Consider the following 12,274-nt stretch of genomic DNA (forward strand, 5'->3'; position numbering starts at 1 on the left):
ACATTATGTATCAATTTTTAATAAAATTAATAAAAAATAATAAAAAATAAAATTAATAAAGAGGTCTTCCATCCGCTAGTTCACTCCCCAGATGGCTGCAACAACCAGAGCTGCGCCGATCCGGAGCCAGGAGCTCCCATGTGGGTGCAGGGGCCCAAGGACTTGGACCATCTTCCACTGCTTTCCCAGGCCATAGCAGAGAGCTGGATTGGAAGTGGAGCAGCCGGGATGCAAAATGGTGCCCATATGGGATGCCAGCACTGCAGGGGGACAGTTTTACCTGCTATGCCACAGCGCCGGGCCCATCAGCTCAGCTTCTGATTCCAGCTTCCTGCTAATACACACCCTGGGAGGCAGCAAGCGATGGCTTAAATACTTAGGTCCATGCCACCCATGTGGGAGACATGAATTGAGTCTGGTAGCCAGCATGGCCCAGCCCTGGCTATTGCCAGCACTTGGGGAGTAAACCAGTGGACTGAAGATCTTTCTGGCTGTCTCTTTTTCTCTTTCTTTGCCTTTCAAATAAAATGAAAAAATAGAAAAACAAAAATCCAGGGTGGGCATTGTGGTTTGGCAGGTGAAGCCGCCGTTTGGGGGTAACCAACATCTTTACCAGGGTGCCTGAGTTTACTGAGTCCTGCCTTCCAACCTGGCTCCTGCTCATGCACACTCTGCAAGGCACAGGTGACTGCTCAGGTGCTTGAATCCCCACCACCCATGTGGGAGATCTGCATGGAGTTCCTGGGGACCTGTCTCCCTCACTGCCCATGTCTTTCAAATAAATAACAACAAACTTAAGAGAGAGGGAATTTAAACACAAAGAAACATGTTATCAGCATTCCAGAAATCCCTGGAGCCTCCTTCTAGTCAACAAGCCTGTTTCCCCAAGAGGGTAGTTACTATCCTGATCTAGCAGCACGTGTTGGTTCTGCCTCCTTCCACTGGATCAATGGCATCATATAATACGTATTCTTTTGTGTCTGGCTTCTTTCCCTCAGTATTATGCTTGTGGGAGTTCACCCATGTCGTCGGATACAATAGTGGTTCATTCATATACCTTGCAGTATAGTGTTTCACAATTTATTTATACACTGTGGTTGTTTCCTGAAAGTGAAAATACAGTGTCAAGAGCTACATGGGTATACTTCAGGGTCTTCCATGAACTTTCTGTAGTGCCTTTGTATATACATTCAACTTTAATAAACAATGCCAAGTAATTTCCCAAAGTATTTTTTTTATCAATTTACACTCCTACCAAATATGTAAAAGAGTTCTATTTGCTCCATATCCTTGCCAATTCCTGGTTTGCCAGCTTTAACTTTTCCCTCTCCGGAGGTGAATGCGTAGTAGTGTTCTGTTGCAGTTTTAATTTGCATTTCCCTGACCATTAATGAGGTTAAACAACTTTTCATGAATATGGAACATTTGTATACAATCTTTTGTGAAGTGTCCATCTTTTGCTCCTTTTAGGAATTGGGCTACATCTTTTCCTTATTGATTTGGAGTTCTAAATGTATCTGAGTACAAGCCCTTAATTAGGCCTATGGATAGCAAACATCTAAACAGAGTTTGCCTTTGACTCTCTTAATGGTTTCTTTTGATGGATGGAAGCTTTTTTTTTTTTTTTAATTTGAAAGTCAGATTACCAAGAGAGAGACAGACAGAGAGACAGAGAGAGGGAGACAGAGATCTTCCATCTGCTGGTTTACTTCCCAAATGGCTACAATGGCTGAGGCTGGGCCAGGCCGAAGCCAGGAGCCAGGAGCTTCATCTGGGTCTCCCATGTAGGTGCAGAGGCTCAAGAACTTTGGATCATCTTCTGCCGAAGCAGCAGATGACAGCTTAACCTGCTGTGCCACAGCACTGGCCCCATGGATGGAAGTTCTTAATTTCATTGAATTACCATCAGTATACCAGGTAAGGGCAAAACAGGAAACAGGGTTAAGAACCACTACTCCAGCTGCTGAACGGGCAGAAGCTGAACTGTAGTATAAGCAAGGTTTGTTCACACAGAAGAAACAATGTCTTCAAATGCCGAAGCCTGAAGGGCCAAGGTAGGAATCTCCAAGCAGCAGGTGATCAGCAATAGCAGAGGGTGTGAGGAGAATGGGAAAGGCTCACTCACATAAGACATGTCTGAGCCTCTACAGCATTTCAGATTATAACTCTGAAATGACGGATTTCCTAAAGAGCTGGATACCTATACAAAGAAAGCATGGACCATCTGAAGAGTTTCCCAATTAATTGCAACCTACAAAGCACAGAACCATTTGTATATTTTGTGTGCAGGTTTAGCCTCCCTCCCAGTTTTGTTTCGTTTTTAAGAATAATTTTATAGGCCTGGTGCCGTGGCTCATTTGGCTAATCCTCCACCTGCGGCGCCGGCATCCCATATGGGCACCGGGTTCTAGTTCTGGTTGCCTCTCTTCCAGTCCAGCTCTCTGCTGTGGCCCGGGAGGGCAGTGGAGGATGGCTCAAGGGCTTGGGCCCCTGCACCTGCATGGGAGACCAGGAAGAAGCGCCTGGCTCCCGGCTTTGGATCGGCACAGTGCCAGCTGTAGCGGCCATTTGGGGAGTGAACCAACGTAAGGAAGACCTTTCTCTCTGTCTGTAACTCTACCTGTCAAATAAATAAATTAAAAAAAAAGAATCATTTTACTTCAGGTTCTTTTTTTTTATTTTTTTTTTTATTTATTTATTTTTTTTTTTATTTTTTGACAGGCAGAGTGGACAGTGAGAGAGAGAGACAGAGAGAAAGGTCTTCCTTTGCCGTTGGTTCACCCTCCAATGGCCGCCGCGGCCGGCGCGCTGCGGCCGGCGCACCGCGCTGATCCGAAGGCAGGAGCCAGGAGCCAGGTGCTTTTCCTGGTCTCCCATGGGGTGCAGGGCCCAAGCACCTGGGCCATCCTCCACTGCACTCCCTGGCCACAGCAGAGGGCTGGCCTGGAAGAGGGGCAACCGGGACAGAATCCGGCACCCCGACCGGGACTAGAACCCGGTGTGCCGGCGCCGCTAGGCGGAGGATTAGCCTAGTGAGCCGCGGCGCCGGCTTTTACTTCAGGTTCTTTAAAGTCAATTTTAAACCAAAATGTACTTGTTGCAATTTTTTATTCTATACTTAAGCTCTTAGTTTCTGGCAATTCCAGTATGAGAGTTTTATCTTTTTATGACAAAAGAATGTAGCTCTGAGCTTTGGACTATTAGAAATAGCTACCCCTTGAAAGAGATTTGGCAAAAGACTTCAAACATGACCCTAACAATAAATTCTGCAGCTGAAATTCAAATCCCTCATCACCAGAAGAGGGCTGAGGTGGCACCACTCCAAGAAATGGCAGAAAGAAGGAGAGCATTTATTAAGCCAAAAAAAAAAAAAAGTAGGGAAGTTTATTTGTAAGAATTGCTCCAGGCCGGTGCCGCAGCTCAATAGGCTAATCCTCCGCCTAGCGGCGCCGGCACACCGGTTTCTAGTACCGGTTGGGGTGCCGGATTCTGTCCTGGTTGCCCCTCTTCCAGTACAGCTCTCTGCTATGGCCAGGGAGTGCAGTGGAGGATGGCCCAAGTGCTTGGGCCCTGCACCCCATGGGAGACCAGGAGAAGCACCTGGCTCCTGGCTCCTGCCATTGGATCAGCGTGGTGCGCCGGCCGCAGCACGCCAGCCGTGGTGGCCATTGGAGGGTGAACCAACGGCAAAAGGAAGACCTTTCTCTCTGTCTCTCTCTCTCACTATCCACTCTGCCTGTCAAAAAAAAAAAAAAATTGCTCCATTAGACATCTCAGTCACAGCTTCTTTAATAAATCAAACCAAGCTAAGAGGTTTAAAACAACTGCACAGAAAAGACTTGAAACAATCAGGAAGCTACTTTTCCTTGTTATTCTGAGAGGTAACAGCCCTAGAAGAAAGAGTGCAAAGCAAACCCTGGAGGGCAGCCCCAGAACACGGCTGTGATCTGTCTTTGGAACAGGCTGCTTCTGTATCCCCATGGCTGACCTTCAGAGAACACTTTCTAACCTATCAAAATCTGTGTGCCTCAGAGACGGATCATGTCCATCCTGCACACAGTCCAAGAAAGCAGCTGCAGAGAACCCACTTCTATAATACTGCAAGCCACATAATTATTTTCTATAATAATACAATTATAGTTTTGTTTTAAGTCAGGAAGCCAGTAGAGCCAATTGCTTACGTCCTTTATTGCTATCTGACAATAGGGTACAGCAGGAAGGCTTAGTCCTGGTTCATTCACTCACTCACCAGTTATATGGAAGGCTTTGGCCAAGATGTTTTCTCTCTCTGTGCCTCAGGTTCATCTATATTCACATAATAAGGGATTAAACTAAATAATCTCAATGCTAATTTCTCTTTTCTTTTGTTTTTTTTTTTTTTGTTGTTGTTGTTGTTTTTTTTAAGATTTATTTATTTGAAAGGTAGAGTTACCAAGAGAGATAGGGAGAGACAGAGAGAGAGTGATCTTCTATCTGCTGGTTCACTACCCAAATGGCCACAACACCAGGGACTATGCCAGGCCAAAGCCAGGAATCCAGAGCTTATTCAGGGTCTCCCATGTGGGTGCAGGGGCCCAAGCACCTGGGCCATTTCTCACGGCTTCCCCAGGCATACTAGCAGGGAGCTGGATCAGAAGTGGAGCAGCTGGGACACAGCTGGCGTCCATGTGGGATACTGGGGCTGAAGGTGGTAGCATAACCCCTTACACCACAATGCTGGCCGGCCCCTCAATGTCAATTTCTACTCTCCTCATACTGCCTTGGTAAAAGTGCTGAGCAAATTTATTTAGCATTTATACCGTCTTCTTTAACACAGTGCCGATTCAGTTCCAGAGCAGGAAGGTATGAAAAAGCTAGAACTTAGTGGTTTTTAAAAACACTTATTTATTTATTTGTTATTTTTTTTGACAGGCAGAGTGGACAGTGAGAGAGAGAGAGACAGAGAGAAAGGTCTTCCTTTGCCATTGGTTCACCCTCCAATGACCGCCACGGCTGGCACGCTGCGGCCGGCGCACCGCACTGATCTGAAGCCAGGAGCCAGGTGCTTCTCCTGGTCTCCCATGCGGGTGCAGGGCCCAAAGACTTGGGCCATCCTCCACTGCACTCCCTGGCCATAGCAGAGAGCTGGCCTGGAAGAGGGGCAACTGGGACAGAATCTGGCACCCCAACCGGGACTAGAACCTGGTGTGCTGGCACCGCAGGCGGAGGATTAGCCTATTGAGCCGTAGCGCCACTCTGTATGTGAGAGAGACATACAGAGACAGACAGACAGACAAAGCTCCCATCCACTGGTTTACTCCCCAAATGCACAAAACAACTAGGGCAGGACCAGGACAAAGCTAGGAGCCACAAGTCAATAAATGTCTCTCACACGGGTGGCAAGAACCTAACAACTTGAGCCATCACCTACTGCTTCCAGGATGCACACTATCAGGAAGCTGGAATGGTGACCAGAGCCGGGATTCAGACCCGGGTCCTCTGATAAAGGGATGTGGGAAAACACTTGCCCCAATCTAGTAATTTTATTCCACGCAAAATGAGGCTGCTGGGCAAGCAAGTTGGATATCCTGGTTCCTTCCAACTAGAGCAGTGAAGTAGTGTGAACGGTTGTATGAAGAAACTTCATTGAAATGACAGATACACTGTATACACGAATACATTGTACACCTGCACTTTAGCTACTTCCTAATTGCTGAGTTCTATATACTACTTTACCTCCTTCAGTAAATTCACCATTAGACTAGTGGTTTTCCATTTTTTTTTAAAAGCAGAAAAACCCTTTATTCAAAAGAAATCTCCCTCAGAATGAACAATATGAAAACAGCAGGCATTGTGGTACAGCAGGCAGCAGGTTAAGCACCTACTTGATACCTAACGCATCATGAAAGGCAGCAAATGATGGCTCAATTGCCTGGGCCCCTGCCACTGAGGTGGGAGACCTGGCTGGTGTTCAGAGCTACTGGTTTCAGTCTGGCGCTAGCTGTTGTGGCAATCTAGGGCCTAGTAGTTGTAGACATCTGGGGAGTGAACCAGCAGATGGAAAATAACCCACTGTCTCTTTGGATTTGTCGGTCTCTGTTTCTCTGCTGCTCAAGTAGATGAAAATATATAAAATAAACATAAAAAAAAGTGAAAAACAGGTCAAGTAGGGGGATGGGAGTTTGCTCTGATTTAAAGCAGTGGGGAAAGAAAGGAGCTTAATGCAATCAGCTCACTTTCTTTCTCCTCCCTCTGGTGAACTCCAAAAGCTGTAGAAGATTCTAGGGTTTCTGGATCTTGCATCAAAAGGGTCAATTCCCACAGCAATTTAATCTAGTTTCTGGAATAGGACCTACGGCCTCCAACGCAAATGTTCACTTTAAGGGCACCAACTTCAATCTAAGTCATGGGAAATTATTTTAGCATCATCTAATCTCTAGCAAAACAGAGCAGTAGTTGCCTCTGGGAAAGAGAATGGGGTGGGAGGGCAGCAGGTAAACCGTTTGCATTTTGCTTCATAAATTATCTATGCAAAAAAAATTAATAATAAATTAAAAATTTTAAAAATCTTTAGTCCTCTTTCTGTGATTTCCTGTACCTTGTTGTCCATAATTGTCCACTGGCCCTCAGGATTCTGCTTCAAAACACAGTGCTTTCTGGAAATCATCAAAGGGCAGACTTTTGACACCAGTTGGTATGTGACACTAAATCCTCGTCCCAGAGACACCTAGGAAGGTAACAACAATGAAGAGACACAATCAATCATTATGCGAAATAGGGAGGCCCTCTACAAGCTTATCAACTAGTGTGGTACACAGATCCTGACCTACGAAACCCGGATTCCTGCAAAACCTACATAGATCCTCGGCGATTTCCTCTTCAGCTGCCACAAAGCCAGCACACAGAAAAAGGAAAGAAGTTACAAAAAGAAGAAGCTGAAAGGGATTAACCATGGAATGTAAAGGTTAGGAGGTCCTGGAAAGGTCATCTGGTTCAATCACCCATGACATTAAGGAATTATTTCCACACATCCCAATCAACAAATCTAAAACACAGCCAAGAACCACAGCGTTTAGATGAGACAGGCCCCCTGCTTTTCCAGTGGTCCTTTCTCCCTATACATTCCATCCATTGGCTGAGGCTCTGTCCTGGGCACTATCAGAAAATCCCCAACTCCCTTTCCAAGTCACAGCTATCTACCAAGTCTTCTCTCTTCCTGGCTCAGGAACCTAGTTACTTTAACCTTCCTCCAATGTACGGGTTTGAATCTCTGTCATTCTAATTGATCTGTGAAAGGACTCCTAGCTTATCTTTATTCCTGGATGTGGGGAGCAACCCGGACTAGACTGAGTTACTGGAATTAAGACTTATTCTATGCATCTGCTCTCCCACAATATGGCGCTGGGAGAGAAGAAAACAGCTTCTACACAGCTGCCTCCAGTTCAGCCAATAAACTGTAGGACTCGCTCCTGATTGGAGGAGAGCAGCGTACTCGGCGTGTGGGCAGCCGAGTTAGGATTGGCGGAGGAGGACTATAAAGGAGGAGAGAGACGGCATGCACCAGGAACATCTAAGGGGAACACCTGTGCAGCCCCCGAGAGAGCCGGCTGGCAGTGTGCCGCTCCCCTGCGGAAGTGGGGAATGTGGCCAGGGGGAACTGCCCTTCCACGGAGGTGGAAGGGACAGTAGCCAACCCGGGAAGAACCAGCAGCAAACCCGGGGAGGGCCGAGCAGACGAAAGAACAGCGCAGGGTCCTGTGTCGTTCCTCCACGAAGAGGGGGAGCGGCATAATGGTGCCATGACTCGGATATGAAGCCTAGGCAGGGTTTAGTGTCGTTCCTCCACGAAGAGGGGGAGCGACACCTGGATGCCATATTAAGAAAAATAAACTTAATTTCCATTACATAATCAAGGCCAAGCATCACTTTCCCAGTTCTTGATATTACCACTGCAGCATATAAATGGCATTAGCTTTCAAAGCAGATCCAGTGCCCTGGAAGGATATCCTCAAACTTAGAGATGTTTCCCCTCCCCCAAGAACTGCTATGCTAAATCATGTTTCTTCCAGCCTGTACTTGACTAGTTGGAAAAATCTGGATTCCAGTGCAGGACCTTACATTGATCCCTATTAAATTTCATCTTGTTAGTTCAGCCTATCACACCGGCTTGTCAAGACTTTTCTGATTTTTAATCCGCCATCAGATCAGACATACTCAATATTCCTTGCAGCTTTAAATCATTCACCAAATTGATATGCTTTCTGTACCTTCATCCAAGACACAAATATACTGAAATGGGATGTAGCCAAAGACAAAGCTCTCAAGAAAGCTTCTACTAACAGTCTGAGTGTAGCTTCAGTCATAATCCAATCCGAGTTTCTGCACTGAGTCCAAGTCCTCTGTCTCCCACAGGGACAAGGCTGAACAGAACGCTAATTCCCAACTGTCATGCTTTCCTGACTGACCTGTCTGGTTCACACAGCCCAGCGAAGGTGGGAAGTGAAACTCTTCTGTCATCTAGGCTTAGAATTCCATGCTTGCTGTTCTCAGTGCATAAACCACCTCCTTAATGATCCACATTGTAAACGTAGCTGGCAACATTAAATTAAAACCTGTGGTTTTTGAAAAACTACTCTTTATCGATTTTAAAATCTTCAGATTCACGCCTGTTTTCCTCTGTCCCTCAGACTGAGGACCGTGACTCTCTCTGACCTAATCTATTAGGTTTCCACAAACTCTCATCTCAGTAACCGACACTGCCATCTATACAAACTGCTCAGCCCCAAACCCACAAGCCCTCTTTGATCGATCTGTTCCTCAGCCCCAGATCTCAACTGGCAGCGATTCTATGGCAGTGACTCAAACACATCTCAGCCTACTCATTCCTATCCCCATGACCCCTACCCAAGTCCAAACCACTGGGCTTCTTGTTCCTGTTCTCATCCTCCTTAACTCTGTTCACACACACACCGGCTGGAGTGGTAATAAGAACTTTAAATCAGGTAACTTCCTTTCTTCCTTTAAAATCTTTCAATGATCCAAACTTCTTCCCAAAGCCGTAAAGCCGCCAATGTCCTGACCGCCTTCATGCCTTTCCCTTAGTGCCATGCACAGCCCAGACGCTAGTTGTTTCAGCCATCAGGCCTTCTCTTCATTCTGTCACCTCCCGCTCCAACATCCACTGACCTGGGAGCCTTCTCCCTTGTCCACTTGGCTTGGGGCACTCACTTCTCAGATCTTTATGCGGTGCTTTGTCACCTTTCAAGTTTCAGCGCCTCAGGTCTTGTTGCTATCTGCTCCCCTCCCCCATTGTATTTCTTCATGTTATTAGCATGCAGTTACCATGATCCAAAATTATCTTGTTTTACTTTTCCCTTCCCCTTTATTAGAATATGAACATCATAAGCAGGCACTTTATCTTTTTTTTTTTTTTAACAGCCAGAGTTAGACAGTGAGAGAGAGACAGAGAGAAAGGTCTTCCTTCCTTTAGTTTACCCCTCAAATGGCCACTACAGTCAGTGTGCTGCGCCGATCCGAAGCCAGGAACCAGGTGCTCCTGGTCTCCCATTCGGGTGCAGGGCCCAAGCACTTGGGCCATCCTCCACTGTCCTCCCGGGCCACAGCAGAGAGCTGGACTGGAAGAGGAGCAACCGGGACAGAATCTGGCGCTCCAACCAGGACTAGAACCCGGGGTGGCTGCAGGCGGAGGATTAGCCTAGTGAGCGGACAGAATAAAGACAACTTGCCTGGGGGTCTTGCTAAACTCCAGGATGCGAGTTTTTGTTTGTTTGTTTGTTTTACAGGCAGAGTGGACAGTGAGAGAGAGAGAGAGAGACAGAGAGAAAGGTCTTCCTTTACCATTGGTTCACCCTCCAATGGTCACTGTGGCTGGCACGCTGCGGCCGGGCACTGCGCTGATTCGAAACCAGGAGCCAGGTGCTTCTCCTGGTCTCCCATGGGGTGCAGGGCCCAAGTGCTTGGGCCATCCTCCACTGCACTCCCGGGCCACAGCAGAGAGCTGGTCTGGAAGAGGGGCAACCGGGACACAATCCGGCGCTCCGACCGGAACTAGAACCCGGTGTGCCAGTGCCACAGGCGGAGGATTAGCCTAGTGAGCCGCGGCACTGGCCCAGGATGCGGGTTTTATACGTCAGAAGTTGGAAATTGGATTATCACAAGAAAACAAAGTAGTAACGAGGAACTCTCATAATCTGATTTGTTTTCCTTTAAAATGTTGCGGGGATTCTCCAAAACTCTTATTCTGAAGTTTTTCAGTTGATGGTTTGCTACAATTTCACTAATTAAAGAAGTTCCCCTGAATTAATACATATTTTCTTTTCTTTTTAAAGATTTATTTGAAATGTAGAGTTAACATAGATGGTAGAGACAGAGAGAGGTCTTCCATCTACTGGTTCACTCTCCAAATGGCCACAACAATGGGCTGGGGCTGAAGCCAGGAGCCAGGAGCTTCTTCCAGGTTTCCCACGTGGGTGCAGGGGCCCAAGGATTTGGGCCATCTTCTACTGCTTTCCCAGATGCATTAGCAGAGAGCTGGATCAGAAGTGGAGCAGCAGATTTGAACCAGTGTCCATATAGGATGCCTGTACTACAGGCTGGGGCTTTAACCAGCTATACCATAGTGCCAGCCCCCATATTTTCTTTCAAAATGGAATATTTAAGAATTTATCTGGGGGCCAGCACTGTGGCATAACAGGTAAAGCCGCCGCCTGCAGTGCCGGCATCCTATATGGGCACCGGTTCGAGTCCCGGCTGCTCCACTTCTGATCCAGCTCTCTGCTATGGCCTGGGAAAGCAGTGGAAGATGGCCCAAGACCTTGGGCTCCTGCACCCACATGGGAGACCCAGAAGAAGCTCCTGACTCCTGTCTTCGGATTGGTGCAGCTCCGGCCGTTGCAGCCAAATGGGGAGTGAACCAGCAGATAAAAGACCTCTCTGTCTCTCTGCCTCTGCCTTTCAAATAAATAAATCTTTAAAAAAAAAAAAAAAAAAAGAATTTACCCACAGGGCTTGGCATTGTGACCTAGAGGGTTAAGCAGCTGCCTGCAACTCCAGCACATTTTTTTTTTTTAAATGATTTTATTTATTTATTTGAGAGGCAGAGTTACAGACAGTGAGAGGGACAGACAAAGGTTTTCCTTCTGCTGGTTCACTCCTCAAGTGGCTGCAATGGCCAGAGCTGCACCGATCCAAAGCCAGAAGACAGAAGCTTTCGCTGGGTCTCTCACACAGGTGCAGGGGCCCAAGCACTTGGGCCATCTTCCACTGCTTTCCCAGGCCATAGCAGAGAGCTGGATTGGAAGAGGAGCAGCTGGGACTTGAACCAGCACCCATATGGGATGTTAGTGCTACAGGTGGAGGATTAACCTATGGCATCACAGAGTCGGCCCCTGCTCCATTTCCAATCCAGCTCCCTGCTAATGGCCTTGGAAAACCAGCAGAATATGGTCCAAGTGTTTGGGTCCCTGTTAATCACATGGGAGACTCAGAAGAAGTTCCTGGCTCTGGGCTTCACCTAGCCTGGCCCTGGCAGTTGCAGCCATCTGGGGAATGAACCATCGGGTGGAAAAACTCTGTCTCTCCTTCTCTCTCTATATAACTGTAACTTTCAAATAAATAAATCTTTAAAAAAAAAAAAAGAATTTACCTGTCATCCATATTCTACAACACTCTCCAGTTAGGTGGCTTCTTTTCTAAGAGAAGTATTTCAGATTCCATTTTAACAGACTGCCACCACGGGTAGCTGGGGCAAACAGTACAGGAAAGGTAGGAGACGACGGTACCTTTTTCTGAAATTGCCTCCTATATACTTTGAGTCTAGAGAAAGAAGGAGATATTATTTTCCATCTTTCCCTTCGCTGTCTGGTGCGAGAATTTGCTGTATGCTGATGTTTCACCTACACTACAGTTAAGAGTGCAATCAGCTTGCCCAGAAATCTTAGCACTACTCAAAACATAAAATGAGGGGTGGGTACTTGGTGCGGCAGCAGCCTGAGTTGCTGCCTGCGCCATCTGACACCCACATCCTGCGTCAGGGAGCCTGGCCTCAGGTCCAGCTACTCCGCCTCCGATTCAGCTTCCTGCTAATGCACATCCTGAGGCAGAGGATGCCAGCGCCAGTACTTGGGTTCCTGTCCTGGCACTCGGAATCCAGATGGAATTCCAGGTTCCTGGCTTCAGCCTGGCCCTGTCCTGACTGTGGCAGGCATTTGGGGAGGGAACCAGCACAGAGTTCTGCCTTTCAAACAAAATGAAAATGAGTAACAACCTGAAAACA

At 47.1% G+C, this 12,274-nt stretch overlaps 1 protein-coding gene across 2 annotated transcripts in view; it reads right to left on the bottom strand.

Moving 5' to 3' along the window:
- RNF8 (ring finger protein 8) overlaps positions 1 to 12,274 on the bottom strand; it is a 41,024-nt gene that overhangs the window by 24,860 nt on the left and 3,890 nt on the right. For both annotated transcript variants that reach the window (XM_017345090.3, XM_008262860.4), the window contains exon 2: positions 6,578 to 6,706. In XM_017345090.3, the coding sequence (XP_017200579.2) occupies positions 6,578 to 6,706 (129 nt within the window). The remainder of the gene's footprint in view (positions 1 to 6,577; positions 6,707 to 12,274) is intronic.

This window comes from Oryctolagus cuniculus, chromosome 5, assembly GCF_964237555.1.
Source record: "Oryctolagus cuniculus chromosome 5, mOryCun1.1, whole genome shotgun sequence".
NCBI classification, from domain to species: Eukaryota; Metazoa; Chordata; class Mammalia; order Lagomorpha; family Leporidae; genus Oryctolagus; species Oryctolagus cuniculus.